General features: G+C 35.4%; 3 protein-coding genes across 4 annotated transcripts; 2 read left to right on the top strand and 1 right to left on the bottom strand.

Moving 5' to 3' along the window:
- The first annotated feature begins 2,050 nt into the window (after positions 1-2,050).
- On the top strand, positions 2,051-11,487 carry LOC107827345 (uncharacterized). 2 transcript variants are annotated; one of them, XM_016654456.2, is made up of 10 exons: positions 2,051-2,240; positions 6,284-6,334; positions 6,933-7,047; positions 8,605-8,641; positions 8,832-8,901; positions 9,088-9,192; positions 9,886-10,036; positions 10,116-10,198; positions 10,893-10,986; positions 11,075-11,487. In XM_016654456.2, the coding sequence occupies exons 2-10, from the start codon at positions 6,304-6,306 to the stop codon at positions 11,157-11,159; spliced, it is 771 nt and encodes a 256-aa protein (XP_016509942.2). In that variant the 5' UTR covers positions 2,051-2,240; positions 6,284-6,303; the 3' UTR covers positions 11,160-11,487. The 2 variants fall into 2 exon arrangements, with proteins under 2 accessions (XP_016509942.2, XP_075076175.1); XM_075220074.1 differs by lacking the exon at positions 2,051-2,240 and having other exon boundaries at positions 6,264-6,334.
- Positions 11,488-11,932: 445 nt separating this feature from the next.
- On the bottom strand, positions 11,933-16,885 carry LOC107827356 (deSI-like protein At4g17486). The gene is made up of 4 exons (XM_016654468.2): positions 16,441-16,885; positions 14,069-14,356; positions 13,012-13,092; positions 11,933-12,491 (listed from the first exon to the last, which is right to left on the bottom strand). The coding sequence occupies exons 1-4, from the start codon at positions 16,595-16,597 to the stop codon at positions 12,334-12,336; spliced, it is 684 nt and encodes a 227-aa protein (XP_016509954.1). The 5' UTR covers positions 16,598-16,885; the 3' UTR covers positions 11,933-12,333.
- A 1,899-nt stretch (positions 16,886-18,784) lies between these two features.
- Positions 18,785-23,558, top strand: LOC107827335 (uncharacterized). Its single transcript, XM_016654436.2, has 2 exons — positions 18,785-18,986; positions 21,314-23,558. The coding sequence occupies exon 2, from the start codon at positions 21,422-21,424 to the stop codon at positions 23,123-23,125; it is 1,704 nt and encodes a 567-aa protein (XP_016509922.2). The 5' UTR covers positions 18,785-18,986; positions 21,314-21,421; the 3' UTR covers positions 23,126-23,558.
- The last annotated feature ends 1,114 nt before the right edge of the window (positions 23,559-24,672 follow it).

Raw genomic sequence — 24,672 nt, 5'->3', positions numbered from 1 at the left:
TAAAAATTATAGAAAAAATATAAGTTCTTGAAAGGAATTGTTGAACCTATCTAGCGAACACAATAAATAGAGAAACTATACTCCATATAAGTCTCAATCATGTCAGTCAATTTATTCAACTTAAAAATCCTTACAAATTTTAGAATATCATTACTTCAATTTCACAAGTTATACTTCATTTTTAGTTTTAGCAAGAACACATTAACTCTTGGATATTTAAGTTATTCCGTAAAATTTTATTTGAAAAGTTACATATTCTTAAGTTTATTACAAAAAAACACAAATAAAGTTAACTAACTGACAAAAGATGCCTTTTTTTCTCGTTGAGAAAATATAAATTGTGCTATTACTCTAATCAATAAGAAAAAATATAGTAATATTTTCAGTAAATTAGTAAAGAACTACGCGTCTATATTGTAATAAAATTTTATGCAATTCACGGGTTCTAAAAAGACTACGTTAATACTGTTCTAGAAGCAGCAAGAATATAAAATTCATGTTAAAATTAAATTAGGTTTAGTTCTACATGTTGGACAAATATTTTAAATGTAGATTTCCTTTTTGAAGAAAAAATTAGTTTTTCAAAAGTTACAGATAACTCTATATAACTTTCTCTCAACTTTTATATAACTCTATATAAAAGATGGTATAAATCAATTTTTACTATGCCACATTTAACTCTATTTAACTCTCTCTCAATAATTTTAGGTTGTTATATATCTTAGATACTTATTTTTTTTTGTTATGTTCTCTCGAACATCGACAATAATTTTTATCCTTTGAAACTATTTATTTTTCAAATTCAAAAATGACAACTAACCAAAATGTTACTTTTCAAAATAATTCTTCCAACCAACGCTAACTATTGTTTTCAAAGCCAAAATCTTTGTTGTTCGTTGAATATAATATTTGACTTTGTTCTTTTATACTTTTAAACTCCATAATTATTAAAGTTGTTTTGGTTTGTTTGTCTTTGGAGAAAGAAAAATAGTTATAATGACAAAGTTAATTTTGTTTATTAAACGTTTTTTTTTGTGTGGAATTAGGATTATTTATTCTACACGGAAGAAACATACTTATTATTACACGGTAATAGTTATTTTATTCAATTCAAATATGGAAAGAATTTACATAAATAAAAGCTTACTTGATTTTAAATTCTTAAATATTAGGACTTCCTTCAAATAAGGAAATGTTTAATAACTATAATTTTAGTTGATTTCAAAGTCTTAAATATTTGGAAAAAAAAGTCATAACTATTAGGAAAATAATTGAATTACTATTTTGTCTAGTGTGAAATCTATTTTTAAAGGATAAAAATGCGAACGATATTTCGCTAACGACTTTCGTGCTTTTAATATAGTATAGATTTATGGGTCGTTTGATTCAATTGTGGGATAGACAAGGATATCCCGTGTGATTATTCTATCCCATCTTCTACATGAGATAAGCTAATATTATCATTTCAATATGAAATTTATATCGGTATTAGCTATGTCTTTTTTTGTTTCCCACCCCTAGCCCTACTATATTCGAATTCGTGCCGCATAGGGCCCCATTCGGGGGAACCGCTCTCTACCCAGTGGCGGATCCAGGATTTTAAAGTCATGGGTGCTCACTGATAAAAACTTTGAAAGAAAAGAAAAAAAGAGTTTAGTTATGGGTGCTCAATCAATATTTATCTAAATATTTTTATAATTACCTATACAAATTTACTAAATTTTGTCAAAGATAATGGGTGCTTGAGCACCCAAAATCAATATGTAGATCCGCCCCTGTCTCTACCAAGTATTTTTTCATACTCATGACTCGAACCCGATCTCTGGGTTAAGGAAAAAGCAGTCCTATCAATAAGTTTGAAGTCAAAAATTTAATTTGCAATTTAAAGCATTTTTTTATTTGCAAATACCTGGAAAATATTTAGTAATTTAACGAGCATTCAAGTGAAATACTGCTTTTTTATTTATAATGTTAACTTTCACACTCTTTTTTCAACTATTAAATACTCTTTTCTTAGTATTTTAACTTCAAATATCTTTTTTGTTTGTTTGTTACTTCAAATTAAAAGTTAAGTTGAGATCCAAATTTCGAGGCCATTTTGTTAGAAGTAGAAAAGGAATTATATTACAAAAATACTTTTAAATTAAATTTTCATACACGTTACGACAAAAAAGTAACTTAAAGAGCTTACTTGTTCGTTTTGTAATCACCGGCTCTTCATTTTTCTTCACGAGATTCAGGTAAAAAAGCCCTAATTTTCTCCTTTTTATTTTCTATCGTTCAAATCATGCAATGAATTTGTGTTTATATAGGCGTGTTTTTGTGGTTCTATGTTAAATTTTTCCGTTATTATGCTTGCGGTTTGAGTTTGGCTTCTAATTATTCTGTATTTTGTGGAAATTTATCTTATGAAATTAGTATTTTTTTTAACGAAGATAGTGTGACTGGTGTTCGGAGAGCTTGCCCAAACCGTACAGTGAATGTTACAGCCTGCAATCACAGTATTTGGTAAAAATGTCTATTAAGGCTTTGAGCAAATTAGCTCAAGTAGTTGGGCATACAGTAAACAGACGAGAAAATATGTTTAATCTTAATTTGTAAAAATCTTTCTTTTGAATGTCTCTAAATCGATGTTTGCATACCCTTTTATGTGATAACTAGTGAATTTATTGGGGCGATAGTAAAAGACAATGGTAAACTGATAAACTAATACTTCTATAATATATCGGATAGAAAAATAAAATTTTCTTGCTACGCATATATAGCCGAGTTCTATAATATATAAAATCCCAAATACAACTATTTTCATTAGAATTATTTGTGGTATGAAGATGAGAATAAAAAGATGAGTAGTAGACAATTGTTCACATATTAATAGTGTGTTTCGCCAAGCTTCTTTTGAGGCAAAAATATCTTTTTTTTTTAGTATTTTTTTCTAAAATTAAGGTGTTTGGCTTTTTTCTAAAATTCTTGGTATGTTTGAAATGGCCAAACACTTTGATTTTAGAAAGTACAAGTAAAGCTTCTGCTTTAATTACTCAAAAGCATAACTGCTTCCTCACCAAGAATTTGTTTAAAAAAAAAAAAAAAACTTTACTTGTACTTTATTTTTCTTTTCTTCACTCATTCAACTGTCTCGTACATTTTTCTATGTAAATGTAGAGTCATTCGTTATATTCCACTACATGTTTATATCGTATGATACATGCCATGAAACATAATAGGAAATAAAAATAAATTTATATAAATTACAAACGTCGACTAAAATCTAGGAGCATCTGCCGAAAAACCACCCTGGATCGTTCCTCATAATCCATTTAGTCAATTTCGTTGACTGGCATTTTTGCTAACATAACTTCTGTATTGTATAAGTCAGTGCTAATGAAAAATGATGGTTAAATAGTACACCAAAACTTCCTGGTGAAAGCAATGTATAAATGTTGTAGAACAAATATAACCAAGTACTGATAATAATATTTCAAACTATAGAGGCATTGATATTATCACTTCAAACCAAATTTATACAACATTAACACACATCTAGTATAGACAATGACCAAAAAGGATCATACAATATTAGCTCTTAACCCAAACTATCTGCTTCTTGTATTTGATTTTTTGATCTTTGCATCACGAAACTCATCGTCATCTGGATTTGGTTTTTTCTCTATCCATTCTTAACGCCATCATTAACATGCTGGTCTCTCTCTAGAGTCGTCCAAGTAATTCAAATGAAAAATCAGTAGGTTCCTGATTGCTTTCGAAAAGGAAAATTTGTTATTTTATTACATATTTGCATAACATATTGATGAAAGCATCATGAGGAAATCAATAAGGCAAGTTCCCTTTTTAGTGATGAATCCTTCTTTCATGATCTTTTATGTGCTTTGATTTTATGCTCCATGTTTGTCCTGCAAAAGAAACTATAAGGATAAAGTTAAACCTTTATATTATTAAAAATATATTTTTTGACAAATGGAGGCTTCTCCTATGTCATGTCAAATTTGCATCGAAAAAAGAGATTTATGCTCTCCTATAAAGAATCAAAAAAATAATTTTTTCGTATATCTAATCAAAGAAAGGTTATAAAAACCGAGAAATACAAAATTTCACTTGGTGGAAGTTATGTGCTCCATAAAGATAAGGGATTGATACACTTCTTCATGTATTCAACACAAAAGTCATCTGCTTCTCGTATAATAGACGCAAATAAGATCTTTTTTTGATAGAGAAGTGCAAATGAAGGAACAGAATTTGAGGGATGGACAGAATTGAAAGAGGAACACAAAAGTAGGAAAATATATGGAATTCAGAATAGCAGAATATGAAACATTTTCGTAAATGTGGAGTACATGTAATCTTCTAATTCGGGTGTCTCTCTCTTCACTGTATGGCCAAATAAGTTAGTTGAAAATGAATTTATTGGATCATTATGATGCATACAACAATTTTGTTGATAAATATGATGAATTAAATTGCCTAAGAAATGGAAGAAACGTTACAATTAAGTATAATAATCGTAATATATTTAATAGTATAAAGTCCATCAAAAGGGAAAAATATTTTTGGACAAAAAAAAATTAAGAAAAAGGGGAAAAAAGATAAATAACAATCCTCATCTATGGAAGATGCCACATCAGCTTTTGTATTCCCAACTTTATATATATAGAGAGAGAGAGATGTTTGATTGGGTACGGTATTTTTAGAAAGGAAGAAAGACTTTTGAAACTTATGTTGTGAAACGAGACATATATATTTGTGTGGTTATAAATCATCTCGTTAGGGGTAAAATGAGAAGTTTAAAGTTAAACTTGCTCTAAAAATACAGAAAAGTATCATTTTTTTATAAGCACGGTGTACGGACCAGTTTGCGCTCACCTCAACTAATTCCACGGGATACCTGTTACCTCCCAACAACAGCAGGTACCAGATTACACTATCCACCAAGGCGAAAAGTATCATTTGTTTGCTCTTTTTGTTTGAACTATAACTTTGATCCTCCTCTTAGCACAATCTTTGTGCTAATGAGTTTTATATCTAAATTTTACCTTTCTCAATATAGAGAAGTATCGTTTTTGGGCTAGACTAAATAGGAAAGTGCATCACATAAATAGAGACAAAATGAATATTGGATTTGGCAGATGGTACCTTTTGGCTAGTGTACTTTGAGGAGAGAATAGTGCTCACGGGGCTTTGGTCTAGTGGTAAGAAGCAGCACATGATATGTGGGTTACACGCACGGCATAAGTTTGAATCATACAGCTCACAAAAGCTTGGTATTAAGTAGAAAAGGGTGGGTGGTGGGTGGGTGGGGGGGGGGGGGGGGGCATTACCTGCTGAGTTTCGAACATTGTGCCAATGACCTTCGGGGATTTCTAAGTAATCAAAAAAAAGTTAGTAGAGAGTTGGTGTTTCTATTTGTTTCTTTCTTTTTTCTAATGATGAATGGAGTTCTGGAATTGTCACCTGGACATTTAACTTTAACTGTTTGGAAACTATTGATATTTTTTTGAACAGTTGGTTGGAAACTACTGATTGATGCGAACTTACCTATGAATGTAACTTAAAAAGGAAGCCAAATGATTCATATAGGCGATGCCAACTAGTTGAGATTAAGGTTTAGTTGTTGTTAAAACTTACATTTGTCTGGTGTTTGTCGAGAATCTTTTGTGTGGTAAGAGGTTTGTGAGTTTATACGGATAAATATGAAACCTAGAAAACCTTTACTTTCAGGAAATCCCCAGGGATTTGCCTTTGAAGACAAATAATTTAGTGTTGGAATGAAATAGGCTAGAGTAAAGAAGATTGGATATAGTACCGACACAACTAGTTCGAAATTGAGGTGCGGTTGATCGATTGAAAACTATTGATTGGAGTTACCATTTTTTTCCTTCTTTTTTTTGGCTGCTTCATTGCAAAAGTAATCGGGTGAACTATTGCACAACCTGTAATTCGGCCTGTTGCACTGGCTGAGTGCATATATTTATATAATATATTATTATCTTATAAAAAAAACAAAAAAGTAATTAGGTGAATAGTAACATGTCTATCTATTTTATTTACTCAGCTACATTGAGATTATCTTTGTGTTCATACCGCAATGTAAAATGTGATTAATGGTAGCAAGGTTTAAGTCAAAGGCAGTTTATGTTGATAATTGCTTTGATATTATAGTTCTAACTTTATTACATGTTACCATTCTCAAATTAAAAAAAAATAAAAAAGTTATAGTTCTAACTTCTGGGTGGCCTTTATGTGCAAAGCTGATTTTTGGTGTTTGCAGGTGCCATTGTTTGAAGCAGTATGAGTTTTACTGGGCCTTCCATGGCTTCTGGTTAGTTTTATGGTTTGTCTCCATGTCTTTTGGTCAGTGTAGATGTCACTTTTTTTGTTTTCATCATGGCATGCCAAGATCACCTTCCCAAAATGCAACTACATCACGGTATCTAGTTTTCTGTTTCTAAGGCAATTTTTATTGGAATATTGTTTTCTCACTATAGATATTGAAAGATACTGAATGAAAGAAATATGGCCTTACAGTACATTTAGAAAGAATAAAAGGAAAGGTTTTGATTCTAACACTTCATGACCAAAATCTTAAATGTTCTTATAGTGCAATTTTTTAACTTATTTGCCAATAGAATGGTAAGCAAAGAAAAAGGCCAAAAATTTGAGAACTATTATTTCTTCATTATGGAGATCATAGCAAATATGAAAGTGAGACTGAATAGCAGGGAATGTATATATATCCTCTTGACTTGTAACTTCATTTCAAAATTTCTTTTCTTTTCCTTTTTTAATTTGCCCAATATATGAAAAATCATAGAAAAGAGAGTGTTATTTATCAACTGAAGACAGACCATTAACATATTATTTATCTGTCCCCTTCAATTTTTCTAGTCCTAGTAACCCTTGATGTGCATATATTGCAGGTGCAGGAATTGCTCGAAGGGCATTTGAGTTTGGACAGACTTACGTGGTGAAGCCTAAAGGTAAACACCAGGCAACTATTGTTTGGCTGCATGGCCTTGGGGACAATGGATCAAGGTAAGCTTGTCAACACTTCCCTGTTACTTCTTGTTGCTTTGTTCAAGCTCTATATGTTTCATTATGTATCTGTCTCAGTGATCTGCTTGGATGCTGTTGGATCAGGAAAGCTTTTAAATTGTTTTAAACTGATGGTTCAGGAAAGTTTTAAAATTGTGATGGTGGCTCCCTTGCCACCGGCCAAGTGAAGAAAAGATACCTTCCTCTTGGAATCCATAGTAATATATGTAGGAACACTGTGTCCTCTTTGCGGAGAAGCTTGTGGTAGAAAGACTTAACAGAAAAAGCCCCGCTTTCCTTGTGTAACATTTCCGAGTATCTTAATGTGAATAATTGATTTTCTGCTTGTCGAGTAGATCTATGAGATTTTGAAATTCATCTATCTTCCATCATGTAAGATTCCTCTAAGTAACAAGGCTCAAAAAGTTCCACTGTCTTGTATCTTACGAACGTGGTAAATTGGTCATACTTTTTGACTCAATATGCTAAAGATAGTTCAGGTTGCCTCACTCAGGATATCTTCTCTAACCAGTTCCACTTCCTACCCCAGGCTTAAAGTTTTCATGCAATTTCCTACACCTTCGTGGTGTTCCTCCATTCCATATTCCTCAGGCAACGTAATGGATTCATTCCTTCACCCTCTTCTTGGATGAGGTTCTTAGCTGTGAGTAGTACTATCCTCCAAAAATGACGCATTGTTGGCGAACCTCCAAAGCTGCCTCCCTACGAGTGTTTTGTTGAACACCTTGAGATCTTTCCCTCCAAGGCCACCATAGTTTATGGAGGATGTGGTTGTTTACCAATTCACGAGGTGAAACTTTTTTTATCTCATCCTCTATGTCCTTAGGGAATTCTTTTGAAGTTTCTCCAACTTTTTTTTAATGGTAGCCAGAGTTACATGTAGGAGATATGTAATAATGTTTGCATGCTTGATGGTGTGATATTAATCAGTACATCCTTTCCCCTTTTTGGCAAATACCTCTTATAGAATCCCGCTAATTTTTTTTCTCAATCTCTTTTATTTCTATATTGTGATGCTCTTAGCTGTAGGTCCTACTGTGATGCTCTTTGCAGTAAGTTCAGGTAGGTTTAGGAAGTGTCCTAATTTTAAGGAGGCAGTTCATCTTTTAATTTGAAATTTAGTCATTTTATAGCTTATATGTTAGCTTTTGGATAAGTATATTACGTTCTTTTATTAAATATCTCATTTTTTCATTGATATATATCTAGCAATGACGTTGCTTATTTCATGCTAAGTTTGAGGTTGATTGATTCCCTTTTTTATGGCAATGAAAGCGAGCTATTATTCTTGACATATTTAGTCAATGACTCAATTGTACCTTAGTAAAAAAAAAGTGAGCTATATTTCTTAGAACTATTGAGTCAATTATATGCTATTACGACTACACGAGTTCCTTACTATGGATATCAAGCTTCTCTGATGGTCTTGCTTGCTATGCACAGTGCAGTATGCAATATCAAAACTTGAGTCTTGAAATGAACAACTGAAACATATTAACTAAACATTTTACAATCTACTTTTGGTTTTCCTGGCAGCTGGTCCAACCTCTTGGAGACCCTTCCTCTTCCAAATGTAAGGATCCAAATGTTACTTTTTGTACTTGAGGGTATCTCTTGTTGACTGTTAAACATGTAACTCTCATAGTTGTGTGCGTTAGAATCTTGTAATAGCCTATGGCATATTGCTCTTTCATGTCCATGCCGTAAGCTTTTGTTATTGTGGTAGCTTAGCCTGATTTTTGCTCTTATTTTCTAAACTGCAGATTAAATGGATCTGCCCAACTGCCCCCCAACGACCAATAACTTTATTTGGAGGCTTTCCTTCCACTGCCTGTAAGCTTTGTGCTTTGAGATTATGCCCATTGTTGTACATTGCAGGATGTGTAAATTGGATAATTGTATTAATTTGCGACTCATCCGAAAGCATTGTCCAATTCGTCATTGAATTAGTTTAAGTTGAGAGTCATGCTTTCAAGCACTGCAGTAAAGAAAACATTATTTTTCTATCTTCTGTACCAGGGTTTGATGTCAATGACCTATCTGAAAATGCTATTGATGATGATGAGGGTTTAGATGCTTCAGCAGCATATGTGGCGAGTTTGTTGGCTACGGAGCCCCCTCACAGTAAGCCATTCCTGCGTCTTATACTAACTTGTGCACCATCATTTGAATCACAAACTTGTATAAAGCACATGTTTTACCCATGAAGCGATAACCCTTCGCATCAAATGGATTTTAATAATAGTGTATACTATGATGTCTGACTAAAGATATTTAGCTTTCCATCTCCCTCTTTTTTTTCAATGTTATTCTCTTTATGCTGCTGGATTTTTTAGTGTGACTGTGTTTACTGCTTGAACTTTAATGCTGCTACTTGATTCTGGTATGGGGTGTGTAAATAATATAGTTCCATTTAGTTGTTTTTCTTTCTTTCTTGGGGGCTAGAAGTTGCCTGGCTAGACCATCTAGATGTATTAACCTTAGTGGTTGTGTCAAACGCCTATACATGCTAAGGGTTGTCAATTTTTAATAACAAGCCACTGCATTTCTTATTTCCTATCCAATATTTCGTATTTAGATGATCCTTTATATGATTACTAAGCAAGAGTTAATTTCCTTATTTCTACCTTAGTCATCCCATTATCTAGTTGTTATTTTAGAGATCCGCAAAATGTTAGCTGTAACATCCGAAAAACACTCAAACCTTCTCTACATTACACTCAAGTGATCTTACTAGTATCTATAGAATTCATTTTTCTTGCTCTTTATTGTAAAAAATGAATTAAATCTTTTACTTTATTATTTTGTGTATTATAGTCAAACTTGGGGTTGGAGGCTTCAGCATGGGCGCAGCGACATCTCTTTATTCTGCAACTTGTTTCACTCGTGGGAAGTATGAGAATGGCAACTCGTACTCTGCCAATCTGAGTGCAGCTGTTGGATTAAGTGGCTGGCTTCCCTGTGCAAAGTTTGACTTTTACCAATCTTGCCATTTTCACTTCTGAGACTTTTGGGGTGTTTTATATTGAGTGCTATTATTTTGGCAGGACTCTCGATAGCAAACTAGAAGGAGTAGAGGGGGCTGTAAGCCGTGCTACATCATTGCCCATTCTTCTTTGTCATGGCAAAGGTATTCGGATGCTTCATTTTTTCTTCTACTTAACTTTTCTTCGAAAATAAAATGCTTCATTTTTCAAACAAGCTTCCCTACTTTAAGTTGTTGCTTCCCGGCACCCAAAATCTGGGGGTGGAGGGAGTTGCTTTCTATTTGTTAGGGAAGTCTCTTGCCTTGTGATCTGTCAAATTCATGATAAGTACTGATATTGGCCTAATGTTTACCCAAATTTGAAGGTTTAGATTAAAATGTTACTCCCGATTAATACTCTCTCTCTCTCTCTCTCTCTCTCACACACACACACACACAAGAAAAGACACTCTTTTACTTGATGAGATGAAGTTTTTCCTTCTTGCTGCAACCATTTCCCGAGAATCTAGTCTTTTCTTTTCCAGCTCTCATTTTCTCATGTCCAATAATATTTGAATAAATTCTCTTATGAGTAAAGGTGTATTTATCAGAGTTATCATTTTGGATTTCAAATGTTAAGGTGAAAAATATCTTCGCTTTTTCTTTATTACTTTTAGGGGTGTGTTCTATCTGACCTATGCTACCCACTTCCAATCTTCAGCTACCTTTGGTCTCTAGGCTCTATGTTCTGCACAGTGTGATTTTTGTTTGAAGAACTTTGCATCTTCTCTAGCATTCTTTTTGGGCTGGTATCAGGGCTAAATCCTTCTCTGACCTGCTATATTTATATTTGACGCAGGAGATGATGTTGTTCCATATAAATTTGGTGAAAAGTCTTCGCAGAAGTTACGTTCATGCGGATTCCAAGATGTGACATTCAAATCCTACACAGCGTATGTATAATGTATTTTTATGTGTTCAGATACTTGTTTGGCCTTTGGTACTAGAAATGTGGCTGAATCTTTCACATTTGTTCGACAGACTTGGCCACTACACAATCCCAGAGGAGATGGATGAAGTTTGTGCTTGGTTAACTTCAAAACTCGGGCTTGAGGGGAAATCCTAAGTTGCATTCCTAAAAGCAACTTTCATATGCATACTTATTGCAGAAATATGGGGTATCATTATTAACAGATGGTCCAACGACTTAACTTTTTCTTTTTCATTACTACCAATGATGGTTAGTGTTCATGGGGAGTACCGTGTTGAAGCACTGAAGGTCAGCAGAAATGCAGGCAATTGATTCAGGTCACTGCCCCCGACCCAAACTAGGGAGCAGTGACCATTCACCTTATATTGGTCTGCATTTCATGTCTTTTAACATTGTACAGCGGTCAATTTATGCCTACTGCTGTATTATCTGATCACGGGAACACTTGGTGTTTGGATGTTTATTCTTGTGTTTGGATGTCCATTGGCATGATTTCGTAGGTGCATAGAAGCCTAAAATCCAATGTTGCTTTGATGTAATGGCATGCAATATCTTTTCACAAGAGGCCAATTTCCGAAGTAACGGCAACAACAAACATAACCAGCAAATTCTCACAAGTGGGGCCTGGGGAGTGTAGTGCGTATGCAAACCATATTCTTACCTTGTGCAGGTAGAGTGGTCTTTTCCGATAGACCATCAGCTTAGGTAAGCACAGTCACAACTGTAAAGAATTGAATAGGAAATCATGAAAATGTTATGAAAAAGAAACAGAGGCAACAACATGATAGTAATGAACTCGAGCAGAAGCAAGTACAGGTAATAATAGGGAATCTATGATAGCCAGAACAAGAGTAATACAACAAAAAAATAATAGAAAAACCAAAGGGTACTAGCAGCAAGAATCAGAATAAAAGGAAATAAACTGAAATTGGAAAAATCAGACAGTTACACATTGACATAACATCAGAATACCTCCTTAGAATCTTTACATTCTCAATAGATGTCCAGTATCTCAAATTTTCACAAACACTGGGATGTTTCAACTTCCAAGCTCAAGAATGTTTAAAGCGAATATTTCTGCGCTCTAACAAAGGCGTGCTTAAATTACAGAGAAGAATCCTGCATTTTGACTTCTACATCTAGCACACTAAGGAAACCTTAATAACCAAAAGGAGAAGGCATGAAAATCAATGAACTAGTAATTCATATAGCAAACGAGTGATTTGAGCAGCGGATATGCTTGATATGTCCACAGCCTTTCGAAAACCAATAGTACTTATCGGAATGCCTGAAATACTTCAATCCAGCCTTATTCAGGCAGCACGTTTGACCTCGGGGTCTCCCTTATAAAAGCAACTTCACGACTTCCAACTGGAGGTGACAACAAGTGCTTATCTTGATCACCATCTTCGCTTTCAGTTGGTTCGTGGGGTGTTGCAGTTGACATTGACCCACTCTCATCTTCTTCTGGATATAAAGAAAAGAGTCTTGTTATTGAATGAACATACTACATAAGAGATATATAAATGATATATTCATAGCAGTGGTTCTAAAAGCGAAAAACGCCAACAAGCAACAAGGTCCATGGGTTTGAAGTGAAAAGCGTGTAAGTGTATACTTTTTTGAAGTACAACGCACAATTCACGACATTAAAACATACTGAACGTATATGAATTTTGCACTAGAATGATCAAATTGCAATTAAATTTACTATTTTGTAGTATCCAAGGGCAACAATATTGATATTAATCGAACCCCTCAAAGTTGAGATTCAAAGAACCAACCACTTCTTCTTGGGGTTACTTTTGCATGTCATTGTTTGAAGCGCTCAGACTTTTATGAAGCGGATGGTTTCCCCCGTAAAATATAACCCCTCGCTTTGCTCGCTTCATCGTTTTACGACGAAGTCATGGCTTTTAATAATACTAATTCATAGTATAAGTATATCATTTTCTATTTATCATTACAAGGATATGGATCATGTTACCTGCACAAGGATGATACTCGGGAAGCTGTTTAACAGTTGTCACTTGGAGGCTCTCAGGAAGAAGACAACTGCAGAAAGCACCTGAAATTATAAATAAACGACACCTTTTAAGACTCGTGTCATCCGCTCGCCATAAATGCTAATCGCATTGTGAGGTTACAGAAATATGAGAGGCACGTTGAAGACTTAAGGTAACACATAAATGTTATGACCACAAAGTCATCTTTGTTAGCAAAAAAAGATTTAAAGCCACTACTGAAGAATCAGCAAGAAACCTCACATCCATTAAGTAGAGAGACCATATCTTTTTGAAAAACGTTGCAAAAGAGAATAAAGTACTAATATTTTTGCTTTTTCCTTTTATGGGTTGTAGCTTATCCTGCTCTCAAGAATTGGACGAGCTTTAACTCGATCAAATCGAATAAATAACTTTATGAGATCATTAGCTTATATGTCAAGCACTTCATTCCCACAGAAGTCAATTAAAATGAGCAGATAACAACATTAAGACAAGATTTTCAGATGCATCAAAATAAACAGGTTTAGGTTTGTGCCTTCTACAAATCTGAAGAATAAATTTCCACAAACCCTCATATACCTAAGGTAGATCATATACCTAAATGCTTATTTGCAGTTATATCTGGGACAAAATATCACGATGAAACAATGAAGGGAAAACTAAACAGTATAGCCGCTCCCAAAAATAATAGCCGGCAAAATGTATATTTTTTGCATATTAATATATAATATACATATACAACAACAACATACCCAGTATAATCCCACAAGTAGAGTCTGGAGAGGATAGTGTGTACGCAGACCTTACCCCTACCCTGTGGGGGTAGGAGGTAGAGAGGCTGTTTCCAAAGACCTTCGGCTCAAGGACAAAATAAAAAGGAGCAGTAGCAACAAGCATATAATATACATATTTTTTGTTATTTGGCTAGCGGATGTAATTATTTTTGGTCGACATGCCAAATGTGTAACTTGCCTAGGGGACCAAAAGAAAAGTCAAAACTAGAGGAAATGATATTCAGTGAACCAAAATTATACATACCAACTCTGGCAAGCCGATTCACCCATCCGGGGATTCCTTTCCCTGTTAGTCTTTGCGCTATGTCATCTGTGAAATGGTTACAGTTCTTGGAAATGAGGTGATAGGTGTCCCCGTGATACTCGGAAGCCATATTCTCAAGAAATGCTTGAAATTCAGAGGGAGGCATCTTAATACGACCCAATGGGATTGAACATCTGTAGATGAAACCAGGGCAGCTCTTAGGTTCCACTTCAAACACGCCACTTATGGGAAAGTCATGCGCTCCGTATCCATATTCCATACCGTGGACTGCCAATAAGCAAAGAGAAATTCAAACTCCATTACTTCATCAAAAAAAAAAAAGAGAAATTCAAACTCCAATCAACGAAGGTCATTTATTATGCTATATATAAGAGCTTTATGTGAATATATTCAGCATACCTGCGTTCTAAAATCCATACCCAAAATACAAGAGAACCTTAAAAGTTTATCCATGTCGAATTTTTTCTTCTTTTCTCTTGAAAAGAACATATTCAGTCAAGGAATTAAGTTCGTTTGATGACAAATAAGCTTGTCAGTTGTCAACCTATTCCAAGTATTAAGTTGAACATAATACTGCCATTAAGATTTGATATACGGATTTGATGTATCGTGAATAATCCAGACCATATGACCAAGATAAGTGTATCTACTGTCTTGTATCTCTCGGTCATAATTATTTGGAACTCCATGTATAACAATATTGATATTTGATATGACTGGTGAATCTAAGAAATGACAGTTGGAGTTGAGAAGTGCAATAATTTGCATCTTTGGGGTTGGTACCTTTCAACATTTTCAATGTCTCAAAATGTTGGGAAGATGATGCGACAAATAAGATATCTAAACACAATATGAGCAAAAAATGCTGTCCTTTGACGGTAATGCTTATACAAGCATGACCCTTTATAGTTGAATAATTCAGAAAATTGTAGGAAAGGATGAAATGAGAGGAAAACCAAGTAAAACAGATGAGACCCATTTACTACTAAAAGCATCTGAGTGTAGTTACCTTACATGGAAAGGGAAAAACCATATAACACGTAAAAGAGAGTTCCTCAATTGATTGCACACAACGAGCCCTTGCAACAACTTTAAAAGATAATGAGCCATAGCATCTTTCATATAACATTGAAGAATTAATATCCACGAAAATGATCTTCTCCCCATTATACATGGATTCCGGTAAACTATTGTTTATTTTGGAAGTGTCCCATGAGCTTAGTCAGAAAGCAACCAATCTTTATAAGTTATTCCTTTTACTCTCACCTATCTACTATGTTGCGCGGACACTCGAAAATGCTGCCGCACCTATGTAAAATCCTCCAAAAAGGCATTACTTTTGGAAGATCTGACACGCACCAGGCAAAATTTTCAGGGAGTCCGAGCAACATAGCCCATTTTTCAAAAAATGACAGACAAAATACCAGCATCAACTTAAGTATGACCCTTGCAACATCTATGGCTTCATGCTTACCCTCTAAGCCGATAATTACTCAACACTACACGTATTACAGAACCCCATTTATCATATATCTGTAAGCAAATTTACAAATGTTGTCTTTTGGCCCAACAGCAAGGAAATTAATAACACATCACTGACAAGAGCTAAATACCTCATCATCAACTTGATATTAGAATCACAAGAGCACTAATATCGGAATCACTCTCAAATAAATATCTTTAATGTCAGCCTCACATTTTTTCTACCTTTCTCTTATTTGCCCTTTGTGGCTCAGGGGTTTGCAGCTGAACTCCATTGAGATTTCTCATAGTATCAACAAGAAGAACTTCAACTTAACCAGAGATAGATCGCGAATTTTTAGTCAGTGGCGCAAAGTTCCCATTGCACTCACTACTTCAGTGACAATTGGTTCCGGACTTAATCTAAATACATGGTCTTTTCCATCTGCAGCTTTCTATAGACATCCAACCATAACCTTAACACTGAATAAAAAAGCTTCCACATTCAACAATAATAACATCTACGCCTCAATCCTAAACCAGTTGGGGATGGCTATATGAATCCTTACGGACCGTGTTTTTCCATATAAACACATCTCAAGCCAATATTGTAAAAACCCCACTATAATTTTTTTTTTTTGGACTATCGTAAAGCCCACCCCACCCCCAAATCCCCCCACCCCAAACCCCCAACCCCACCCATGAGCTCAAAACTTGCTGCTAGTTGCTATACCTTCCTTATCACCAATCCCACAACAATATCCCAATAGCCCACATCTAAATTCTAACAATGATAAGCAATATCAAAGAAAAATATCTAAATTCACACAGACTTTAAGAAAATCCATAAATAGAAATCTCCAAAAAGATCAAAATTAAAATTTTCTTACCTTCAATACCAGAATGAAAGATTCCAAAGCCAAACCAAACAGTGTACTGATTAGCAGGGGTAAGATCATACACATTCAATATAACTGGTGACTCATAGCTGCTTCCATTATTATCATTATTTGCATTGTTATCATTTGAAGTGCTCTCTTCTCCCATTTGATGAACTTTTTGTGAAAAGGGAAATCTTGGGGTTAGCAAAAAGATTGTATTTTTAGGTCCATTTTATTAACAAATTAAAAAAAATAGTTTTAGAAATTGGTTTGTGATTCTATTGAAATTTCTGTGAATATGGGAATCTGGGGTTTGCAAAAAGATTGTATTTTTGTGTTGTTTTTTGGTAAAGAAATATAAAGTAAATAGCCTTTGAGATTGATTTGTGATTCTATAGAAATATCTGTGAAAAGGCAAATTTGGAGAGAGAGGGAGAGACACAGAGAGAGAGAGAGAGGAACTTTGAAAATGGAAATCATGAAAAGGGAAAGATAAGGGTAAATTGGGGAATGCACGTAGAGTAAGCTTAGATTGTTGCAATTTGCAAAATCATACAACAAAAACACAATAATTGAGTGGAGGATCTACTGCGGCCAGAAAATAATATTAAAAAAGTAATTAGAAACGATTTTTTTTCTTAAAGTTTCTAATTATTTGAAATTTCTAATTTTTAGGGAGCATTTTTTTTTTGGGTTATAACCTAACCATTTATATTTGGTACCCTTACCCGACCAATCCAGATTTTTTACTGAGAATTTCTCTATTTTAAGGCTCGAACTTGAGATCCTGTTATACAGAACAATAAAGATATTTGAAATTGCAATAACTATAGGATATCAAGCTGCTAAGTCAGTACTATGAAAGTTTGGGAGAGGGTGGTAGAAGTGAGAGTGAAGAGGAGTGTGTCTATTTTCAAAAATTAATTCTGATTCATACCGGGTCGTTTGACTACGGAAGCCATTCACCTCGTAAGAAGATAGGTAGAGTAGTATAGGGGAGATGAAGAAGGACTTGCATTTGGTGTTCATTGACCTAGAGAAACAACAACAACAACGACCCAGTATAGTCACACAAGTGGGGTCTGGGGAGGATAGTGTGTACGCAGACCTTACCTCTACCCCGATAGGGTAGAGAGGTTGTTGCTGATAGACCCTCGGCTTAAGAAGACAAAAAAACAAAAAGCAAAAATACATCAGTACCATCATGGAAATAATAACAACAACATAAGAATCAGTGAATAGATGAAAGGCAGAAACAATGACCAGTAAATAATGTCCGGCACTATGAAAATGAAAAAGTAGTGTAAACACAACACTGACCACTAGCAGTCTAAGACTAAATCCTATCATCCTAGAGAAAACATATGATAAAAATCCATGAGAGACTTTATGGAGATATTTGGAGGCTAGATGTGTGCACGTAGCCTACATTAGGGCGATTAAGGACATGTAAGATGGAGTTAAGACCCGAATAAAAAAAGTGGGAGGAAACTCGAAATGTTCTCTGTTATGATGGGGTAACACCAGGGATTGACCCTTAGCCTGTTTTTATTGGCAATGGATGCACTAACGCAGCACATTCAAGGGGAAGTGCTGGGTCTATGCTATTTACACATAACATAGTTCTGATTGATGAGATGCGGGGTGGTGTTCTCGATAAGCTGGAGGTTTGGAGATAGACCCTGGAGTTTAAAGGTTTCAAGTTGAGTAGGATACAAAATACTTGAGTGCAAGTTCAACAAAGTAACTCAGGTAGTAGACATGGATATGAGGCTTGATACACAAGTCACCCCCTAAGATAGGAAGTTTTAAGTACCTTGAGTCACTAATACAAGGTAATGAGGAGATTGATGAGGATGTCAAACATCGTATGGGAACAAGGTGGATGAAATAGAGGCTCGCATTCAGTGTCATGTGTGATAATAAGGTGTCACTTAGACTTGAGATAAGTTCTATGAAGTGGTAGTTAGACCAACTATATTGTTAGATAAGATTAGGAACGAAAATATTTGAAAATAGGGGAGAGTGGCCCATGTGGAGGATAAAATGAAGAGGATGCTGAAATGGTTCGGGCATGTGAAGAGGAGAAGCACAAATGCCCCAGTAACGAGGTGTGAGAGACTGAACTTTGTGGGTACGAGGAGAGGTAGAGATAGACCAAAGAAGTATTGGGGAGAAGTGATTAGGCGAGATATGACTCAACTTAAGTTTAATGAGACATCCCCGATAGAAGGGTGTGGATATCGAGAATTAAAGGAGAAGGTTAGTAGTAGTACAAAATATTCCAAAACCTTCTCCAAAATATTTATGATTTTTCTTTTTTACGAAAAGCTTAAACCAAAACAAACGGTCGAAACGGGTACCAAGTTAGCAAACAAACTCAAAAACGGGTTAGGCAAAAATATTTTCTAATTTCTACTTCTCTGTGAACAAAACATCGAATTAGGGTTTCGAAAATCGTCCAACGGTGATCGGAAAATTCCCAAATCAACCTCCGTCATCTGCCATATTACTGATTCCTCAGCCCATCGCCGCCGTCCACTACTCCGATTTAGGTAACGGTTACAACTTTCCTCCATTTCTTTTACTATTTCCCCTTTTAAAATTCATTAAAACTATTAGTAATTTTAAATGTTCTTTTCATGGGCACTATTCTCTAGTTTTTTTTTTCCAATTTCTGTGTTGAGGAATTGAAGTTTTCTTTAGTATATATTATATAAGCTACAAAGAATTTAGCAGTATTATGTTTTTTTTTAATGGTAGTGGTGTTCGGGCCAGCTTGAGTGCACCTTAACTATTCCACCAGGTACGATATACTCCCACCTATATAGGTGGGTAATTCTGCTCACTAAGGCTTGGAGCCTTGGACCGATAGGAAGAAATCACCCCGTGTTTTTTTTTACACCGCTGGTATTTGAACCCGAGATTTTATAGTTCTCCGCCCACTTTATTGACTATTAGGTGACACCCTTGGGTGCATGTTGCAGTATTATGTTGGAAATGCTCTTATAAAAAATTTATCATATTGATCTATGTTTTTTTCTATCCCATGGGATTTTGGAGATAACTAGGTTGACTTTTCACAATTGGTTGCTCATATGCAATTAAATGGTAAAAACTTAGTGTTTACACCAGATCATTCTAATTTACCATGGTTGGTTCATAAATTAAGTATTGATTAACTATGATTTAGTGATAAGAGTGGTATGTGAAGATATGTGTCATATGTTCATTGAGTTGGTGTAAATACAATGTGGGGGTAAGTTTTAGATTAGGGGGGTTAGGCGAGGTGATTTGAATCGCCAAGGATACAATGTGCAGCTGATTTTGTTCACTAATAATGAGCTTGAGTGTGCTGGGAGAGACTGGGTCACGTTTTTTTAAAGTCTGTACTCAAAGAGCAGCCAGGGGTTCAAAGGCAAAGGTATTACAACCACAACTACTACGCCTCAGTGCCAAACAAGTTTGGTTGGCAATATGAATCCTCTCTAACCATGTTACTCCATTTAAACTCATCTCATGCCAATATTATGCAAATCTAAATATAAAGTATAAGGCCTGGATATTTTCTAAATGTATAAATTTCTGAAAGTCTAAACGAAGACATAGTAAAGGTGCTAACGGCTTAAACATATTCTCAAATAACATGTATCGTTTATATAAATCCTTTTCTTCCATTGTGTCCTATCTTTTGTTAAGTAGGGCAAAAGGTATTACAACGCCAATAATTGGCGGAATGCTCTCGAAACGGATTCACTTGAGTGAGACAAGGAGAGTGGAATTTCGTGTGTATGGTTAAAATCTGGAGATCTATGAAGGAATGCCAAAAGCAAAGGCAGCTCTCTAGGTCCTTATCGATGTGATATCTTAGGGAGCAATCAATAATAAGATATCTTGGTAGTCCATGCCATGTGTGTTCTCGCTGGATGTGTGGTAGACACATGTAATGAATTCGAAGCCTGGTTGGTGAATCAAGGCTGGTATTTAACTCGAGAAAGGTAGAGGGGTGAACCTATTATCCACCGAGTTTCAAAGCTCAATCTAATCATATTTCTTGGTCCCAAAAAAAAGAATTTGTACTCAAAGACCTCTGGCTGAATTTGAAATGGACCAAGGGGGCATCTATTTACGGCGTGAGCCGGATTAGTAGTTTAATTTATTTTCTTTAATTGTAGGAAATATCAATCAGTCAATCACTACAAATCCCATATTATTGGAAATATAGAAAGCAAAACTTTGGTTTTTATCTTTAATGTGGATCAAGCATTTCTCTAATTCTACTAGATTCTATGTCCTGAAGATCTTTAGTGGGAGTATCATATGATTTGGATTATGCAACAGGTCATAACCTCACAGTCCATTGCATTTATTCTATGTTCAGCTTTGCGACGTTATTGCTTGCCGTATTCGAAATATATTTAGTTTCAATCTGTGTCGATTTTGGATCGTATGAAGTAATTTCATTTGTTTGATTTTAAATTCCAGTCTACCGATCTGTTCCACAGTCTCGTAGTGATCTCTTTTATAGCCAACTGATGCCTAAAAGAATAGGCACGATATTATGTTTTCGAATGGGATTTTTGCATTATGTCCAAGGAACTGCTCTTTTCATTTTTTTCTTATCAAAAGTTATTCTTTCATTTTATTAGCACATATGTTGAGTCTGATGACATAAACCTTCCTAGAAACTAGGTCGAGAAAAGTCATATTTTTTAACCTGCATGTTTGCAAACATTTTCTATTAGGACCTTTTTCACCCTATGCTGATGAAGCATCTAACCATTTTGACCTTTGCTGATCAAGGCTTGAGAGGTTTGACGAAAGATTTATGCATTTTCAAACTGCTGGCTCATGCTAATGCAATTGCGTGTTGAATATACAGGTTTGGATGCATTGTCTGCTTTCCTCAGTTCCTTCACATGTCAACTCCCAATAAGCTAAGTTGGGACTTTAGCTGTTTAAAAGTGGAGATTCCATAAATTGTTGTTTCATGGAGGATGAAATTTTTTTTGTTGGCCAAGAGTTTCCTGATGTCAAGGCCTTGCGCAGTGCAATTAAAGAGGCTGCTATTGCACAACATTTTGAGCTTCGCATAGTAAAAAGTGACCTGATTCGCTACAGTGCAAAATGTGCCTCAGATGGTTGTCCGTGGCGTATTCGTGCAGTTAAGCTTCCCAATGCCCCTACCTTTACTATAAGAAGCCTTGAGGGAACACATACCTGCGGAAAAAATGCACAAAATGGACATCAGGCTTCTGTTGATTGGATAGTGAACTTCATAGAGGAGCGTTTGCGTGACAACATAAATTACAAGCCAAAAGACATTTTGCATGATATTTATAAGCAGTATGGGATAACTATACCATACAAACAAGCCTGGAGGGCCAAGGAACGAGGGCTGCAAGCTATATATGGCTCTTCTGAAGAAGGATACTGTCTATTACCTACATATTGTGAACAAATCAAGAAGACAAATCCTGGAAGTTATGCTGAGGTTTTTACAGCTGGTTCAGAGAGTCGGTTTCAGAGGTTCTTCATTTCCTTTCATGCTTCTCTTCATGGGTTCGTGAAGGGTTGCTTGCCTGTTATTTGTCTTGGTGGTATCCAGCTTAAGAGCAAATACTTAGGTACTTTATTATCCGCCACTTCTTTTGATGCTGATGGTGGAGTATTTCTGCTTGCCTTTGGTGTTGTCGATGAAGAAAATGATGATAGCTGGATGTGGTACTTGTTAGAGTTGCGCAAGGCATTGGAGATGAGCACTGAGAAGATATCACCTCTTACATTTCTATCTGATGGACAAAAAAGTATTGCAGATGCTGTGAAGAGGACATTTTCCTCTTCTTGTCATGCAATTTGTGTGCAGTATCTGAGTGAAAGCATCAGTAAAGAGTTCAAGAATTCAAAGCTTGTTCAACTCCTCTGGAAAGCCGCATATTCTACGTCCACCACGGGGTTTAAAGAGAAAATGGCTGAAATTGAGGAGGTTTCTTCAGATGCAGCGACGTGGCTTCAACAGTATCCTCCTTCGTGCTGGGCTTTAATACATTTAGACGGAACAAGATATGGTCATTTCTCTTCGAACATTAATGAGTTCAATAAATGGATTCTAGAAGCGCGGGAGCTTCCTATTATTCAGGTGATTAAACGGATTCACAGTAAGTTAATGGAAGAGTTCGAACAGCGGCGGTCAAGGAGTAGTACATGGAGTTCAACCCTTGCTCCATCTGCTGAGAAGCGCATTATGGAAGCAAGAACTCTTGCTGCCAAATATAAAGTGTTAAGGTCAGATGAAGTTGAATTTGAAGTTCTCTCAGCAGAGCGGTCAGACATTGTGAATATAGGATCCCGAACTTGTTCTTGCCGTGATTGGCAGTTGTATGGGATGCCGTGTTCTCATGCTGTTGCTGCTCTCTTATCATGTAAAAAGGATGTGTATGACTTCACAGAGAAATATTTCACTGCAGCTAGCTACCGCGAGAGTTATAGTAAAGAGGTATACCCCATCTCTGATAAACTTGAATGGTCGAGAGCCCGACTAGTGCGGCCACCCAAGTGTCGTCGACCACCTGGACGACCTGAAAAGAAGCGGTTATGTGTGGAAGATCATAACCGTGAAAAGCATACTGTCCGTTGTGGTAAGTGCAATCAAACTGGACATTACAAGACAACCTGCAAAGCAGAGGCTGTTTAGAGTACAAACCCGAAAAATCCTCGAGGACCAGTTTGGCGCACAGTTTGAAACTCAATGGATAATGGACCCGTCCCTGTACCCTTCTTCACTTAGGTATCGCCCCTTCCCGAAGTTTTCAATATTTTATTTTTGGTTCCTTCCTTTCTTTGAGGTAGAATTAGTAAATATTGTAGAAAGGTATAAGATAAGAGGTCTCAACTAGCTTTATGTATGTTCAGGCATTCTAGGCCATTCAGATACTGTAAAATAGGGTTGCTTGTTGTGCCCAAACCTCACTGTAACTTTTAACTGCAAAAGTTAAATTACCTAAGTTTGGTGTAAACACCGGGTGCGGGTAAGTATTTACCATACTGATGGTTGTGAGGTAATGTTCTCTATGATTTATTTGGTTTCTGTTATCGAAAGAAAATACTTTGTTTTCCTTTTTTTTTTCTCGTGGGTATAATCATAAACTCTAATCAAACTACTTTCTGGACAAACTGCAGGAAGTTTATTGACAAAAATAGTGATTTGCATAGCTGTTATCTTAGGGCTCGTTTGATACAAGAGATAAGGGATAATTAATCTCGTAACTAAATTTGAGATGAGTTTATCTCATGTTTGGTTGGGATAAAATTGCGGTATAACTAATCCTAAGATTAATTATCCCGCGCTTATAGTATTTTTTAATCCTAATCCTGGAATGACTTGTTTCCAACCAAATGGCACCTTAAAGTCTAGACCACCATACCATAGCAAGAGCCTAGGCAATACATTTTTAACATCTTTATTAATTGCAATTAATGAAAACCATAAATATAAGTTAAATTAATGTATTTAATAAATCGTCTTATACCAATTTCATGGCTATGTTAAAAGCGTCTAAATTAATATGCATGAAATAAATCACTAATATAACAAACTTTATGGCACACTTCTAGCAGTTTCTTCAAAGAGTAAATCACTGTTAGCAATGAAATAAATGCAGAATGTTACTAGATAAAGTTCTGTTTAATTCAGTAATTATGATAACACCAACCAAAATTTAATGTCTGTGAAAAAGAACTTCCCTTTCATGCCATAAAAGTGAAGTTTTTTGTGTTTGTTTTGAACTTGAAACAAGCTCTCTCAATCTAAACTCTCAAGTGTTTAAGTTATATATATATTGGTGGTATAAGATCTTTTTATTTATCAGTGTAATTTAATCTATTATATCGGGAAAAAGAAAGAAATTATAGGAACATGGAGCCCCTAGCTATTGTTGCTTTCACAGGAGGAATGATTGGACAAATAGGGATTACCCTTTTTTGGTGTCGACCTATTTGCAATTGCCTATGGAGATTTGTTGATTGTCTCAGAAACCCAAGACCTCTGCCTCCTCAAGCTGAAATTAACGCAAAGATCTTCAAGGGTTTAAAAGATCGATTCCATCCTTAAAATAGCTCAGAATTGAAGTTAGAGGCAGATTTCGAACAGGTTATGTGTTGTCAACTGAACTCGCTTTCACTTGAAGTTATCCACGTATGCAATAAAAAGAAAAGTTTCATATGTATACATATAATAAGATT

Source organism: Nicotiana tabacum, chromosome 8 (assembly GCF_000715075.1).
Source record: "Nicotiana tabacum cultivar K326 chromosome 8, ASM71507v2, whole genome shotgun sequence".
NCBI lineage: Eukaryota > Viridiplantae > Streptophyta > Magnoliopsida > Solanales > Solanaceae > Nicotiana > Nicotiana tabacum.
Note: the sequence above shows the minus strand (reverse complement) of the source record. Positions and strands in the feature narration are given on the sequence as shown.

Bases quoted from the DNA above. Each gene is read 5' to 3' on its own strand.
- LOC107827345 (XM_016654456.2), top strand. From the start codon at position 6,304: ATGAGTTTTACTGGGCCTTCCATGGCTTCTG. The intron at 9,193-9,885 runs GTAAGCCATTCC...TGTGTATTATAG, and splicing joins GGCTACGGAGCCCCCTCACA to TCAAACTTGGGGTTGGAGGC. The intron at 10,199-10,892 runs GTATTCGGATGC...TATTTGACGCAG, and splicing joins TCTTCTTTGTCATGGCAAAG to GAGATGATGTTGTTCCATAT.
- LOC107827356 (XM_016654468.2), bottom strand. From the start codon at position 16,597: ATGGGAGAAGAGAGCACTTCAAATGATAACAATGCAAATAATGATAAT. The intron at 14,357-16,440 runs GTAAGAAAATTT...GCTTATTGGCAG, and splicing joins CTTTCATTCTGGTATTGAAG to TCCACGGTATGGAATATGGA. The intron at 13,093-14,068 runs GTATGTATAATT...TTATAATTTCAG, and splicing joins GAATCGGCTTGCCAGAGTTG to GTGCTTTCTGCAGTTGTCTT.
- LOC107827335 (XM_016654436.2), top strand. From the start codon at position 21,422: ATGGAGGATGAAATTTTTTTTGTTGGCCAAGAGTTTCCTGATGTCAAG.